Source organism: Biomphalaria glabrata, chromosome 6, assembly GCF_947242115.1.
Source record: "Biomphalaria glabrata chromosome 6, xgBioGlab47.1, whole genome shotgun sequence".
In the NCBI taxonomy this organism is placed as follows: Eukaryota; Metazoa; Mollusca; class Gastropoda; family Planorbidae; genus Biomphalaria; species Biomphalaria glabrata.
In genome coordinates, this window is record NC_074716.1 from 3,867,257 (window position 1) to 3,884,477 (window position 17,221).

The 17,221-nt window shown below is 38.8% G+C and overlaps 1 protein-coding gene across 1 annotated transcript in view; it reads left to right on the forward strand.

The window, feature by feature from the left end:
• Positions 1 to 17,221, forward strand: part of LOC106058362 (arginine kinase-like) — a 123,420-nt gene that overhangs the window by 24,765 nt on the left and 81,434 nt on the right. The window contains exon 2 of the mRNA XM_056033397.1: positions 5,537 to 5,887. Coding sequence (XP_055889372.1) covers positions 5,563 to 5,887 — 325 coding nt within the window. The 5' untranslated portion in view covers positions 5,537 to 5,562. The remainder of the gene's footprint in view (positions 1 to 5,536; positions 5,888 to 17,221) is intronic.

The following is a 17,221-nucleotide window of genomic DNA, read 5'->3' on the forward strand; positions in this document are numbered from 1 at the left end:
GTGGGCGACCAGCGGCTCTCCTGCCTACTATTAGATCGCCATACAGAATGCCTTGTAGAAGTCGACCTGCTGGCATTCAGCGAACATGGCCAAGCCAGGCAAGGCGTCTGCTGCTGATTACACAGCGGATGTCCTGGCATCCTGCTCTTCGTAGCACTTCCTCATTGGTTATCCTATCTTGCCACCTTATTTTAAAGATCCGCCTTAGGCATCGGAGGTAGAAGACATTCAATTTTTTTTCCTGCCATGAGTAGGTTGACCATGTTTCACTTCCGTTCATTCCGCAAAGTGCTCATCACACAGGTCCGGTAGACTAAGGCTTTAGTATTGTTAGTCAGCAGATAGTCCCACTTTCATAGCGCCTCTAAACTTGTCTCTAAACTTGTCTTTAAACTTGTCTCTAAACTTGTCTCTATACTTGTCTTTAAACTTGTCTTTAAACTTGTCTCTAAACTTGTCTCTAGAATCTAAACTTGTCTCTATACTTGTCTTTAAACTTGTCTTTAAACTTGTCTTTAAACTTGTCTCTAAACTTGTCGTCTCTAAACTTGTCTCTAGAATCTAAACGTGTCTCTATACTTGTATTTAAACTTGTCTTTAAACTTGTCTCTAAACTTGTCTCTAGAATCTAAACTTGTCTCTATACTTGTCTTTAAACTTGTCTCTAAACTTGTCTCTAGAATCTAAACTTGTCGTCTCTAAACTTGTCTCTAGAATCTAAACTTGTCTCTAAACTTGTCTTCTCTGAACTTATCTTCTCTAGACTGATCTCTAAACTTGTCGTATTTCCTGTCTTGGTGTAACTACTCTAATGGTTCACCTTCACCACCGCCTATTTCTTAGTCTGAAGAAGGGGCACCACTCATGATCTGTTGACTTCTCAAATGTATTTAACATCTACTTTAACACTACAATAAGCTACAAAGTCACAATTAACGTACACATTTTTAACAACTCGTGTTCCGGAAGCTTAAAGTTTGGATTAGTGAAATTAGCTCTTTTGGAGTGTCCACTGAGAATGCCTACTGCGCCATTCACAATCCAGGGAACCATACAAGACACTGCCCTCACCCCCAACCCAAAAAACAAACAAACAACAACAACAACATTCATATTAAATGGGAAGCGTGGTCGAGAGGCCAAGTGCGCTTGAAATTAGCTTGGCTTGGCTACCTAGTAGGGGGCTCGAGGTTCGACACCCGACTCGGGCAGAGTTGTGTTTACTGAGCGCCTAAAGGCAGCACGGAAAACCAACTCCTAGATACCCCACTCCACCTCCAACCTTCCCGACTCTCGCTTCGACAGGTCGAGAAAGTCACGTGATTATTATAAATGGGAACATGCACGCAGTATGCACAACCACAAGGGTTCAATCGAGGCTGTAAAAGGGAAAGATTTCAGTCTTTCAAGCCCCCCAAACTGGTCCACAAAAGAGATTGGACCAAAAGCGCTCTGAGCATGCTATAAGCATGAAAGTAGCGCTATATAAAAGCTATAATAATAGTAAATAAATCTTTTTGAATAGCTGCCTGATCTGGAAACCACTGCGCAGTTCTTCTCAGATATTGGTCTAGTCATCTGATAATAATGAGAACGCAGAAGAAGAACTTGAAATTCGACTTTCTTATTCGACTATCTAGTTCTAAATGTACTCTTGCACGGCCTTTGTTTTGGCACTTGCAAGAATCAAGGGACTATTAACAATCCTACACAGTTGATGTGTTGTACGGGTTACACAATAAAGGATTACTAGCTAGATCTAGATCTTTGAGTCACGTGGGAATGATGGATGACGTCATGGCAGACGACTTACCTCACGACAGGAGGAAGTAAAATCGTGTCCACTTTTTTTACGCCTGCCTCCAACCTTCCCGACTCTCGCTTCGACAGGTCGAGAAAGTCACATGATCATTATAAATGGAAACATACACGCAGTTGCCACAACCACAAGGGTTCAATCGAAGCTGTAAAAAAGGGAAAGATTTCAGTCTTTCAAGCCCTCACCACTTTTAAGAAGATTAGCCATTAGTCTTTAAAAAAATTGGATTTCCTGTGTGTTTTAGCAGTTATACATACACTTCCGATGGAAGCTCTCGAAATATGAAAGCAAATAAGTGATATAAACAAAAAAAAAGTTTTAAACAAGAAAAAATATTTTAAAAATACATGTTTCACAAAGACAATGCCTGCGCCTAACTACGGAGTACATAATAACAGATAAAATAACATTAATTGAAATAAAAATGTTTGGTTTAAAACGGGTATCGAGCCAGTGATTTTGACAAGTCAGATCCTTGAACGAACAATGTTATTCATTCGGCCAGCGGGCAATACAAACTTGTGCAATTATTCATTGATACTTTCGTAATATGGACATCTAAATTACATAGCTAATTAACTTTCTATTTTCTTTACGCCGGATACACCAAATACATATCTATTTATAGTTATTTGCCTTAGATAAAAATCTCCGTTAGCCACCCTTCCCCTTTTCTATAAAGTTCAAAAGTTCAATAACTCCCAATGAACTTCTAATTCAGGTCTGTCGTTTGGCTTGTGGACGAAGTATTTAAGGCGTCGGGTCACGTTGACATTATTTCCAAGAAGTTTCTTCATTTTAAATTCTATATCCTCTTCCATTTTTTCGTTTGTTTTTTTCAACTCAATGTGATCAGAAGTGAAAATAAAACATTCGGGAGGATGTATTTAAGAAAATTTACTTGATTAACAAAAAAATGGCCACATAGATTAAACTCTAAAAAAGTGTTGGTTTCTTTACATGTGATTATAAAATATCAAGACAAAAATGCCCAAGGAATAAAATTTGTCTATCTGTAGGGCCCCGTACAAGTAGAATTACTGGAGCACACTCTGAACACCCCTCAGGACCCCTGAGCACTCCTGTCTTTGTTCGGTGTCTTTAAGAGTCCCACTAAGTAAAAAAAAAATCGCCTGGTTGGTTAGTAGACCGCTTGGCATAAGAAGCGTTGGGTAGAGAGTTCGAATCCCCTTGGAGAACCTTCCCACGTCCAAGAATCCACCACCTAAGACTCTAATTGAGCTTGGCAGTAAATACTAATTGGTCGTTGTGCTGGCCACATGACTCCCACGTAAACTGTGGACCAAAGAAACACAGTCCCAAGGATTCTTGTGTCCTCTCTGTCCGTTCGGTGTCTTTTTACCTGCAACTCGATTCTTTGCTCATGGCTGCCATTACTCCTTGTTCTGTGTTGCTTGTCGCTTCTTCTCAGTGGCGTAGCAAGTTACCCACGGGCCCGGGTTCAAGAATAGGATATATTGGTGCCCCCCCCCCCTTAAGATAAATTTAGCGTGTGCCAAAAAAAAATCGAGTAGTTTGTATATTTACCAAAAAGGCATTCCAAGTGCAACTAGTTTTAAATCGGCTTTATAGAAGTACAAAGAATCATCCCCAAGGGCTCAAGTTGTCCCAAATTGCCCATGAGCCATGGTCCCAAACGCAATGAAACACTTGCCATGGTTGTTACGTCACAGGTTGTGGGCCCCTAATGGTCTTGGGCCTGGGTTTATTGGACCCCATCGCGCCATGGATGTTACGCCACTGCTTCTACTATATCAGGGGTTCTCAACCTGTTGGTCGCGACCCTCTTGGGGGGTCGATTGACGATTTACCAGGGGTCGCCTAAGACCATCGAAAATATGGATTGTTATTGTCTACTCTCCTATTGCTGCATGTGTGTGTGTGGAAGGGGTCGCAACAGAGTGGGGGGTTGTAAAAAGGGGTCGCCGAGTATAAAAGGTTGAGAACCGCTGTACTATATGCTTAGTATAAACACTCTTGTGCTGGTCACATGACACCCTCGATATCTGACGGCCCTAGAAACAGATGAGCTTTACATTTTCCTCCTCTATAGATCGAAAGATCTGAATGGGAACATTTCGTTTTTACTTGGCAAGGGACTCCTTTAATATAGAGTCCTTGACCTTATTTAATCGAACTTTAATCGTGACTATCGTAAATAAAGCATGAGACAGAAACTCGGGGTTGTTTTCATTGACCACATGACATTGACAACTTTGTCCATGACATCATCGCCTCTCCTTGCGAGCCCCTACTTCCCAGGCATTAAACAAAAAAAGCTTCCAGGAAGATCTACCTCGACAGGTGTCATACTTGTAATTAAAAGTTTTGCTTGTATGTGTGTGTGTATGTGTGTAAACTGTGAAGTGATTCGTGAGTATATGTGTTTTGATTTGTTAAGAACTAAGGTAAAGATTGAGGTTATAGAAGAATAGAGCCCACAATATAAGAACGAACATACAGTCAGTAGGAACGAACATACAGTCAGTAGGAACGAACATACAGTCAGTAGGAACGAACATACAGTCAGTAGAAACGAACATACAGTCAGTAGGAACGAACATACAGTCAGTAGGAACGAACATACAGTCAGTATGTACGTTCATACTTTAGTAGAAATGAACATACACTTGCAAGAAACAGCTTCGTAAAGGAGGAATTGATTTTAAAAAAGAATACATTTTTTTAGTACTTGTTTTTATTACTTTTTTTTTTCATCTATAAACTGTAGTCTAATATATTTATCAAGGCAAATATATACATAGATAAAATACAGTGAAAACAGGTTTAACCATTTGTTTAAAAAAAAGTTTCATTCTTTAATTGAGATACAATTTAGGAAGTTTTGTCCATTTTAGGGCCCTCCTATTGTAAGGGGGGATATTACACCTGACATACATTGCAGTCTCTGTTGTTAACATCTATGTGAAGTTTTATCCAGATTGGTCAAACGGTTTTGATTTTTATTCGGGACATGCTTAGATACTTACACCTTACATTCCGCTTTATATATTAGATTGTAATGTTAGAGTTGCATTAACCCTTAAAACGCGTGTGGTAGTTTAGCCTCTAAACATCAGACTAGTGTTTGCACTCATTGTAAAACAAATCAGCACTTTAAGGGTTAAGGCTAGTATAACTGTTTAGTAACAGTCTTCTTCTTTACTTGTACATATATTCAAAGTATACAGAACAACGCCGCACGAATAGTCCTTAGAAAAACAAGACAAGATTCTGCTACTACGCTCTTGCGCACGCTCCATTGGCTTCCAGTGAAAGTGAGAATCGATTACAAGGTCGCCACACTTTGTCATCAGTGTATATATAACAACGAGATGCCCTTGTACCTTAGCGAACTGATTACTCCATATGTCCCACAGAGAGCCCTGCGCTCAATGGACTCAACGCTTTTAGTGGTGCCACGTTTCTCCCTCAAAAGCTACGGTCTGCGGGCTTTTTCAGTGCACGGACCAACGGTTTGGAACTCACTCCCCATTGATCTCAGACAGACAACATGCTATACCACTTTTAAGAAGAACATTAAGACCTACTTGTTTAAAACATTTTTAGATTAGTTTTTGATTCCAATTGTCGTGTTTGTAATGTTATTACAGCGCCTTGAGCCTACATTTTGTTTGTTAACAGCGCTTTATAAATAAAATTATTATTATTATTATTATTATTATTATTCTGTAGATTAAGCAAGGCTTTAAGAAGTCGAAATGTCAGACAGCGAAGCACCATCGGTCAGCCAAAATGAGACGGAAACCAAAGAAGCAACCGGAAACGCCTGTCAAAACTCACCGGTCGAGAACTCTTCTTCCCCTGCGACAGAGACGGCAGTGACTACACCAGCAGCTGAAACCGCCGCCCCTGCTCCGGAGACACCAGCCCACGTGACCGAAGCGGAGCAGCTGTATCAAAAATTGACGTCTGCCACTGAAAGTCGTTGCTTGCTCCGCAAGCATCTGACCCAGGCCATCTTTGATAAGGTGAAAAACCGGAAGACGAGTTTGGGCGGGACTCTAGCTCACTGCATCCGGTCAGGTTAGTTTTATCTCAGAATGTCTAGTGTCCGATAAGATTAATGATGTTTAATGATTAAAGATGTTTGATATGATCTCTCAATCATTCACATGCACACAGATACACATACACAGAGACACATACACAGATATACATACACACAGATACACATACACACAGATACACATACACACAGATACACATACACACAGATACACATACACAGAGATACACATACACAGAGATACACATACACAGAGATACACATACACAGAGACACAGCTCTACCTAACACTTTGTAATTGTTCATCTAGTATTGTATTCAAATGGTGGAAGTGTTGTGACGATGCGCGAGACAAAGGCTCTCCACTCTTTGCTGCGTAGATCAAGCCTTTTAGTAAAATACCCATAAGTTGTCCTACCAACTTTTTTAGTTAGGACTTTTTCTGACACTATGAAGAATATTCTTGGCCAAGAAGTAAGTGCCCCAGGAGCTTAGACTGAATCATGCAGTGAGTCCTAAGTACTCCAGGATTCAGAGTTTCAACTGAGTTTTGCATTGAGTCCTAAGTACCACAGAAGTCAGAGCTTAGACTGCATCTTGCAGTGAGTCCTAAGCGTCCCAGGAGTCTTAGCTTATACTGCATCTTGCAGTGAGTTCTCAGTGCCCCAGAAGTCGGAGCTTAAACTGCATCTTGCAGTGAGTCCTAAGCGTCCCAGAAGTCTTAGCTTATACTGCATCTTGCAGTGAGTTCTCAGTGCCCCAGAAGTCGGAGCTTAAACTGCATCTTGCAGTGAGTCCTAAGCGTCCCAGGAGTCTTAGCTTATACTGCATCTTGCAGTGAGTCCTAAGTGCCCCAGAAGTCTTAGCTTAGACTGCATCTTGCAGTGAGTTCTCAGTGCCCCAGGAGTCTTAGCTTATACTGCATCTTGCAGTGAGTCCTAAGTGCCCCAGAAGTCTTAGCTTAGACTGCATCTTGCAGTGAGTTCTCAGTGCCCCAGAAGTCGGAGCTTAAACTGCATCTTGCAGTAAGTCCTAAGTACCCCAGAAGTCGGAGCTTAGACTGCATCTTGCAGTGAGACGTTCTTTTTTTCTGCCAAATTGTCGACTCGCAGATCCAGAGCCTAGATAACTTTGCTCTTTTAGGATCGGTTATTGAACACTTCTCTACATCTCACGATCCTAAAGTAATTAGATCTAATCTTATTATCAGCAATCAGTGTCTAGATTTCAAAGGTAGTAAGAAAGATGCCACGAAGGACGGAACGTCTGTAATGTATGAGACAAGACAATAGGATAGGATAATGGGATAGGATAGGTATTTGAGCGTGTAGACTTTCTTCTTTATCAGACCGTTGAATTTCTAGCAATTAAGTTTGTTCCCTAAACTAGTGGACGGCAGAATCATCACATTGTTGGTAGGCCTTATGAACTTAGGAAATCTATCCAATCCAATCAGGTCAGACTGGGTCTGTATTGAATGCATTATTAGGCGTCTGGAACGCTATGTTATAATATATTAAAATAATGATAACCTATTTTAAACATATTTTTAATAATAGGTAAGGCTACCGATATGTAATGCTTCCTTAGCATACCAAAACTGATTCACATGAATCACACTTTCACACGTTCTGTTACGAGCTTGGTCTAAATTTACCTCCCGTCTTTAAAGATTAATATAAGCTTACCTCCCTTCTTCAAGCCACCAATACAAGGGCTTCTGGATGCGATGAAATACTGTGCACAATTCAAAACAATATGCAGGCAATGTGATCTAATTTATAGCTTACAGTTCTAACATGTAAAACTTTTTTTTTCTATCCCATCCGAGCGTGTACCTTTCGCAGATATGTTTTTAATTTTATTTTTATAAGAACATTTCATTTCGTAAAGTTGGTGGGATTAAATTGTATAATGTCGAGTAATACAAGACGAAGGCCATGTTTCTCTTCGGTGTCAGCAAACATGCGTGTAGAATTGAATTACAACTTACATTTCAAATAGAAACCATTTAATTGTGTAACAGAGATGTCTTTCATTGCATAACATATCTACGTATTAATTACACGTAGGCGAGTAACATTTGATATATTAAATTTACACTTGGCAAAAAAAAAACAACAACAAGATATCTAGGTTAGTAGGCCTACGTGTAAAACTGTTATAAAGGCTCAATCATATACTTTGAAAGATTGGAGAATAAGGGCACATTTCTAATTTCATATGCCATTAGAGCATGGAAGAGGTTGCCTGAATCAGCCAGGAAAACCATTGATTTCACCTTCACTTTACCTATTCCTTAGTCTGTTAGACCATTGGGGCACCACGCAAGATATCTCAGCCGTATTTCTCCGTTGCTCTCTATCCTTTGCCTTGGATAGAATTCCATTCACTGACAGGCCTGTCCATTCTTTGATGTGGTCTTGCCATCGCTTTTACTGTCTTCCTCTTCTTCTTCTTCCTGGTACTGTTCCCTGCAGGAAGGTCTTTGCGAGCCCATGATGTCGCCATAGAGTTTGAGTTTACGTTTTTTGACAGTGGTGGATATTGACTAACCAGAGCTTAAGCCTCTAATTAACAAGCACGACTTGGTTAACTCATGGATACTTATTTTCTGTTTTCAAGGAATGTTTGTAATTGATGTAACATGTCGGGTTTTTTCTTCTTATATTTATAGTATTCGCTTTTATTATTGATGTAGGCGCAACGGCCGAGTGTTAAGGCGCTTGGCTTCCAAACCGGAGGATCCCAGGTTCAAATCCTGAAGAAGACTGCGGTTTTTAATTTCGAGATCTTTAGGGCACTTCTGAGTCCACCCAGCTTTAACTGGGTACCTGCCATTAGTCGGGGAAAAGTAAACGCTCGTTAACAGTGGGCCACAGAAACAGATGACCTTTATATCATCTGCCCCATACATCTCAAGGTCTGAAAGAGAAACTTTACTTTTTAAGTATTTTTTACAACTGATGTCATTTTGTTTTTCAACAATCTTCCTTTCTGCTTCACTATTCCTTTCTGCATCATTCTTCCTTTCTGCATCATTCTTCCTTTCTGCTTCAATCTTCCTTTCTGCTTCACTCTTCCTTCATTCTATCTTCCCAAAATTCACCCCGTGGTAGCCCCCGCACCATGTGGCAGAAGAATATGTAAATTATACTCTACGAAAGATACACTAAACAAGGGAAGGTAACTGCTAGTGGTTCAATTTACCTAGTTATGTTTATCTCCCTTCTCTCCTGTCAGTGCCTGTTAACCGGTGTCCAGTGCCTGTCTAGACTATGTGAAGTAATTGTATTAGCAGGTAGGGGGGCTTGCTCAAGCCTACCTGTGGTTGCTGTTTTCTATCTGGGGTTAGCAAGGGGGAAGCGCGAGGGTGGGGGGAGTTGTGGATTTGTGTGTGTGTGTGGGGGGGGGGGGTAAATGTTGATCTATTTTATGAACTGAGAACTAAACACAACAATGGAAGTGAAGACGGCCATGACGTCAAGAAAGTTCGGCAGACGAGAGCTGCCCAATTTGCGTATTTAGAGTAGACTTTTTTTTTCTCCCACAAGATTTATGGACGAAGATATAGATCTAGAAATAGTAGATATCTCTCTTTTATTTTTCTTTATAATTGTAAATCAAGTTTCACACACTCTCACACAATGTGAGAAGGGGTGGAAGATTAAACGGTAAAGGAGGGATACAAAACTGTAGAGAACGGAGTACTGAATGGATTGACTAAGAATATCATTGTAAAGGATAATATTTTTAATGTTGTTTTTAAAATGGTTTATATGTATATGACTATGCATGCACATCAAAAACAAAAAGCGATCCAATTCCTCGGTTTCCTTTAAAAGACATGAATTTCAAAATTCTTTTTTTAAAAAAGACAATACCTCCTTTTTGCATCTCATGTGCCATCACGTACTCTCTGTTCTGTCATGTACTGTCATGTACTCTCATGTACTCTCTTGTACTCTCATTTGACAGAGTCCCAATACAGAGTAACTTCATGAGATTGAAATCCGCCCATCCAGTGTCATGTAAATGTTAAGATATTATATCACATGCCATTATTATCATATCTTTATATCAGCGTCTTTCTTATATTATCTTATAAATTACAGACGTTGCTTCAAAAGAGAAGATAATTACGACCTAATCATTCAATGTATCAATCAAATCATGTATGTTAATCAATGACTTAAACTCTGCTAAATCGTTGATTTTTTTGGCTGATTCAGGCAACCCATTTCATTCTCTAATAGCACTAGAGTAAAAGGGAGCATTTGTACGAACTTGTCATTGCATATGGATTAAGAAATGTTTCTTTATCTTTCCAACAGCTTATTGAACCGTGTTTACAATACTAGTAATATGTCACGTGATACATCGTCTGCTAAGATTTGCACACGAACTCTCAGAGATGTAACAAAGTAAAAAAAAAACATTCTTTTATGTAACTTGGTGTTTGTAAAGAAATAGAAAATATCCCCCACCAGAGTCTGTTATATAGTTTTGACGTGTTGCGTAGATAGATAGAAAAAAAAGTGATGATTACGTCATCAAATGAGGGTCTACACAAACTGATTACGTCCTATGGCGTCTCATTGTTTCATGTGAGCCTTATCGTTGCTCCATTGTTATGGATTTTGTTTAAAAAAAAAATTAACAGCCTTAAGTTGCCAACCTGCTTTAAAGGACATAGAGACAGCTGGAGATTTCTTACAAAGGCCGCGGGATACAAGTTTGAGGACCCCCCCCCCCCGCCCAAAAAAAAAAAAATCCACTGCCGACTACAGACTGCGTTAAGAGAACGTAAATTGACCACCGCCGGACATCGGTTATGTCTGCTCTGGATGTGGCAAAATATGTAGGTCGCAGCTGGGACTGCGTAGCCACCTGAAATACTGTACTCCTCAGTAATCTTCGGAGTCGATAAATAAAAGCTTTAATATTCTTGTCACAGCACATTGAAAACGCCACATGTTTTGTAAATTTTCGGTTTATGATTATCTCTGCCAGAGATTGTGTTACACCTTGTGCAGAGATGACATTCTACATTTAGAACTAGCATACATTCAACGAAGTTCACCCTTCCTAGAGTTTCCAGAAAGTTACATACAATCATAAATCCCTTTTTCTTATTTCTCAGCAGCTACCTCCCCCCCCCCTAAACCAACGCCTTGCTGTAGACAATCTTAGGGCTGACTTGAATGTTACCTGGTTTAATTGTCTTATCTCCATTGACAGCTCTTAGAGAGAAACAGATAGGAGGAAACTGTGGGCGAGGGATGGGTGGAGGAGAGAGTGAGTGAGAGAGTGAAAGAGTGAGAGTGAGAGAGGGAGAGAGAGAGAGAAAGAGAGAGATAGGGGTGTAGAGTACCTAAAGACTTCGATGCACTCAAAGAAAGGATAATAACTCTGACACTCAATCTCTTAATCTTATTTCCGGTTCATGTAAGCAACTAGGTGCAGACAATCAGATCTACAACTTGTAAGGCCGTAATTGCAGAGTGAATACCCTTGAATTTCTTCACTATTTTGGAGTGTTTAGTCCGTCTAAGTCTATTTTGAAGTCTCAGTTGAGGTGTAAACAGAAAATTAGTTCGAGCAGTCGAAATGTTATCATGAATGAATTTGTTACAACTGAGTCAGAAGAATGCGCAAACTGGAGCTTAACTTGTGGTGTAGCTGTTTTTAAGAATGTTATGAAATATATATTTACAAATGTTTTGGTACTTGATCTACAGATACAATAGACTCCCTCTTTCTGTTTATTTGTTCAAACTGTAATCCGTGGCTAAGGCCTAAATCAAGGTCCTGGTTTGGTTCTGAACTGTTCAGTTTGTTATATGCGGAGATTTCGAAGCGAATGTTTAATATTGTTTATTTTACTTATGAACCTTTTCTAGGAAATATTTAGTCAATTTGCAATTACCATCAAACTGTTTTTCTATCACTCTTGTTCACTGCGACTTTCTCTATGTCTCTGCTGTTTCTGTAAAATGCTCCATGTCTCTCTAGGTACTTATCTGTTTCTGTCTCTCTAGGTACTTATCTGTTTCTGTCTCTATAAGTATTTATCTGTTTCTGTCTCTCTAGGTACTTATCTGTTTCTGTCTCTCTAGGTACTTATCTGTTTCTGTCTCTCTAGGTACTTATCTGTTTCTGTCTCTCTAGGTACTTATCTGTTTCTGTCTCTCTAGGTACTTATCTGTTTCTGTCTCTCTAGGTACTTATCTGTTTCTGTCTCTCTAGGTACTTATCTGTTTCTGTCTCTCTAGGTATTTATCTGTTTCTGTCTCTCTAGGTATTTATCTGTTTCTGTCTCTCTAGGTATTTATCTGTTTCTGTCTCTCTAGGTACTTATCTGTTTCTGTCTCTCTAGGTACTTATCTGTTTCTGTCTCTCTAGGTATTTATCTGTTTCTGTCTCTCTAGGTACTTATCTGTTTCTGTCTCTCTAGGTACTTATCTGTTTCTCTCTCTCTAGGTACTTATCTGTTTCTGTCTCTATAAGTATTTATCTGTTTCTGTCTCTCTAGGTACTTATCTGTTTCTGTCTCTCTAGGTACTTATCTGTTTCTGTCTCTCTAGGTACTTATCTGTTTCTGTCTCTATAAGTATTTATCTGTTTCTGTCTCTCTAGGTATTTATCTGTTTCTGTCTCTCTAGGTACTTATCTGTTTCTGTCTCTCTAGGTACTTATCTGTTTCTGTCTCTCTAGGTACTTATCTGTTTCTGTCTCTATAAGTATTTATCTGTTTCTGTCTCTCTAGGTATTTATCTGTTTCTGTCTCTCTAGGTATTTATCTGTTTCTGTCTCTCTAGGTATTTATCTGTTTCTGTCTCTCTAGGTACTTATCTGTTTCTGTCTCTCTAGGTACTTATCTGTTTCTGTCTCTCTAGGTACTTATCTGTTTCTGTCTCTCTAGGTACTTATCTGTTTCTGTCTCTCTAGGTACTTATCTGTTTCTGTCTCTCTAGGTACTTATCTGTTTCTGTCTCTATAAGTATTTATCTGTTTCTGTCTCTCAAGGTATTTATCTGTTTCTGTCTCTCTAGGTACTTATCTGTTTCTGTCTCTCTAGGTACTTATCTGTTTCTGTCTCTCTAGGTACTTATCTGTTTCTGCCTCTCTAGGTACTTATCTGTTTCTGTCTCTCTAGGTATTTATCTGTTTCTGTCTCTCTAGGTATTTATCTGTTTCTGTCTCTCTAGGTATTTATCTGTTTCTGTCTCTCTAGGTACTTATCTGTTTCTGTCTCTCTAGGTACTTATCTGTTTCTGTCTCTCTAGGTACTTATCTGTTTCTGTCTCTCTAGGTATTTATCTGTTTCTGTCTCTCTAGGTACTTATCTGTTTCTGTCTCTATAAGTATTTATCTGTTTCTGTCTCTCTAGGTACTTATCTGTTTCTGTCTCTCTATGTACTTATCTGTTTCTGTCTCTCTAGGTACTTATCTGTTTCTGTCTCTATAAGTATTTATCTGTTTCTGTCTCTCTAGGTATTTATCTGTTTCTGTCTCTCTAGGTACTTATCTGTTTCTGTCTCTCTAGGTACTTATCTGTTTCTGTCTCTCTAGGTACTTATCTGTTTCTGTCTCTCTAGGTACTTATCTGTTTCTGTCTCTCTAGGTATTTATCTGTTTCTGTCTCTCTAGGTATTTATCTGTTTCTGTCTCTCTAGGTACTTATCTGTTTCTGTCTCTGTAGGTACTTATCTGTTTCTGTCTCTCTAGGTACTTATCTGTTTCTGTCTCTCTAGGTATTTATCTGTTTCTGTCTCTCTAGGTACTTATCTGTTTCTGTCTCTATAGGTACTTAACTGTTTCTGTTTATATAGGTATTTATCTGTTTCTGTCTCTCTAGGTACTTATCTGTTTCTGTCTCTATAAGTATTTATCTGTTTCTGTCTCTCTAGGTATTTATCTGTTTCTGTCTCTCTAGGTACTTATCTGTTTCTGTCTCTATAAGTATTTATCTGTTTCTGTCTCTCTAGGTATTTATCTGTTTCTGTCTCTCTAGGTACTTTTCTGTTTCTGTCTCTATAGGTACTTAACTGTTTCTGTTTCTATAGGTATTTATCTGTTTCTGTCTCTCTAGGTACTTATCTGTTTCTGTCTCTATAAGTATTTATCTGTTTCTGTCTCTCTAGGTATTTATCTGTTTCTGTCTCTCTAGGTACTTATCTGTTTCTGTCTCTATAAGTATTTATCTGTTTCTGTCTCTCTAGGTATTTATCTGTTTCTGTCTCTCTAGGTACTTTTCTGTTTCTGTCTCTATAGGTACTTAACTGTTTCTGTTTCTATAGGTATTTATCTGTTTCTATCTCTATATGTACTTATCTGTTTCTGTCTTACAATGTTTCTCTCATTCTCCGTCTATCAATGTTTTCCCTTCGTATCATCTGATACCCCCCCTCTCTCTCTAGCCCCTCTTTCTATACTTACTCATCCTCCTCATCCGCCTCTCCTCCTCCTCTTGTTCAAATGAGGGCACAATGGTGTCACTTAAAAATCTACCTGGTCTAAGTCTATCAAATCTAGAAGTGGGCATGCTATACCTGGGAGCTAAACCAAGAAGTGGGCATGCTATACCTGGGAGCTAAACCAAGAAGTGGGCATGCTATACCTGGGAGCTAAACCAAGAAGTGGGCATGCTATACCTGGGAGCTAAACCAAGAAGTGGGCATGCTATACCTGGGAGCTAAACCAAGAAGTATTGAGATAGAGCTGAAGAGTCTAAGATTTAGTGAGAGATAAGAGAGTAATAGATATAAGTGAATGTGCAGAGCAGGACAAGCGCAATGCTGCTCACACAGACACCAAACACACACCGATGCAAACACAATTTTACAACAGTTCAACAATTTTATTTTGTTTTGCCGCAAAGCACAAGCGCTGAAAAGGCAGTCATTACAAATAATAACAATCTACACATCATCAAGATGAAACCATTTAAAAAGTAATAATAATGAAAGTAGCAATATAAATTATTAATTATGATTATATCAATAATAATGAACAAGGATACTGCAACTATCAGATCACGTGATTCACATATAGTGGAACGGTCAAAAGAGAATCTGAATCGACCATAGGCGGACAATGGATATGTCTGCTCTGGTTGTGGCAAAATATGTAGGTCGCAGCTGGGTCTACGTAGCCAAGGGAAATACTACACTCCTCATTAATTTTCGGAATCGAAGAGAAGTCTCAGTAGTATTATTATTTCTACTAATGCAATACAATATTTTATTTTCTAAATAGGAACTCTCTTGTATCTTCACAAAATCAAAAATCTCCAACGTACGATTGGATATTGAGTCATCGGCCAAAAAATGTCTAAGATATAGAAACGTGTATTCACCACTCACTTCCATGGTAACAGACACTAATAGTTCCTTATAACTTTTGTTCAGCATTGATTGCTTTATTTAGAGCACTATAAATGTTGGAGGCTCCATTATTCGACTCAACGCTGTTAAAACTGTCGGCATACTTTCAACCGCCTAGTACAAAAACGTCACATTTGGCAGCCTGGCTAGTATTTGCTTGAATATCTGTCTCGCGCTCTTTATTTGGCATTAATGACTATACGAAAAGGTAACCAACGAGCTGAATAAACTTTGTTGGCAAAATAATTTTTAGCTACAAAAAGTTTAACTTATATTTTTATTTTTTCGTAAAGAATGCGTGCATATTTGACATATCTCTTACTAAATATCTCTTACATATTCTAAAATATAAAAGTTGGCTATAAATGGAATAAAATAAAGAAAAAAAATCGTACTCTAGCCAGTAGTTAGTAGTCTAATTAAACTATCAATCATTGTCAACTCCAGTTTCTGATGAAATGGACGCTTCAACCACTTAGATCTAATACTTTTCCTACTCTACATGAGAAATCGTGTCCCGGAGTGACCTCAAGATTGGGGAGGGTGCTGTGGGGAGTGTAGTAGAGAGGAGTAAGTGGGGGGGGGGGAGAGGGCTTGAAGATTATTGGCCGAGGCTTATCCCTCGGGTCAAAACACTGTCAACACCACCTTGGAATGTCCAGTTGAAATACGCTGGTCAACATTCACGCTATTTCCAGCGCCGTCTAGCTTCCTTCGCCTGACCACTGGGTCACTGGGTTAGTTGGCGGGCTGCGGCTTCTGGCGGACAGCACTGAATGTTAATGTGTCCGTTCTCTGGTCACTTAATTACTAATTAGGATTCTAAAGCCTACCAGTGGCGTCTCTGAGCTAAAAATGCAGTGAATTGTGGTAGGACGAGAGAGTTTTCCTATCTAGTCAAGGTGTACAAATGTCACAATGTTTTTCCTATTTAGTCAAGGTGTACAAATATCACAATCTTTTTCCTATCTAGTCAAGGTGTGCAAATGTCACAATCTTTTTCCTATCTAGTCAAGGTGTACAAATATCACAATCTTTTTCCTATCTAGTCAATGTGTACAAATGTCACAATCTTTTTCCTATCTAGTCAAGGTGTGCAAATGTAACAATCTTTTTCCTATCTAGTCAAGGTGTGCAAATGTCACAATCTTTTTCCTATCTAGTCAAGGTGTACAAATGTCACAATCTTTTTCCTATCTAGTCAAGGTGTACAAATGTCACAATCTTTTTCCTATCTAGTCAAGGTGTGCAAATGTCACAATCTTTTTCCTATTTAGTCAAGGTGTACAAATATCACAATATTTTTCCTATCTAGTCAAGGTGTACAAATGTCACAATCTTTTTCCTATCTAGTCAAGGTGTACGAATGTCACAATCTTTTTCCTATCTAGTCAAGGTGTACAAATATCACAATCTTTTTCCTATCTAGTCAAGGTGTACAAATGTCACAATCTTTTTCCTATCTAGTCAAGGTGTACAAATGTCACAATCTTTTTCCTATCTTGTCAAGGTGAACAAATGTCACAATCTTTTTCCTATCTAGTCAAGGTGTACAAATGTCACAATCTTTTTCCTATCTAGTCAAGGTGTGCAAATGTCACAATCTTTTTCCTATCTAGTCAAGGTGTACAAATGTCACAATCTTTTTCCTATCTAGTCAAGGTTTACAAATGTCACAATCTTTTTCCTATCTAGTCAAGGTGTACGAATGTCACAATCTTTTTCCTATTTAGTCAAGGTGTACAAATGTCACAATCTTTTTCCTATCTAGTCAAGATGTACAAATGTCACAATATTTTTCCTATCTAGTCAAGGTGTACAAATGTCACAATCTTTTTCCTATCTAGTCAAGGTGTACGAATGTTACAATCTTTTTCCTATCTAGTCAAGGTGTACAAATATCACAATCTTTTTCCTATCTAGTCAAGGTGTACAAATGTCACAATCTTTTTCCTATCTAGT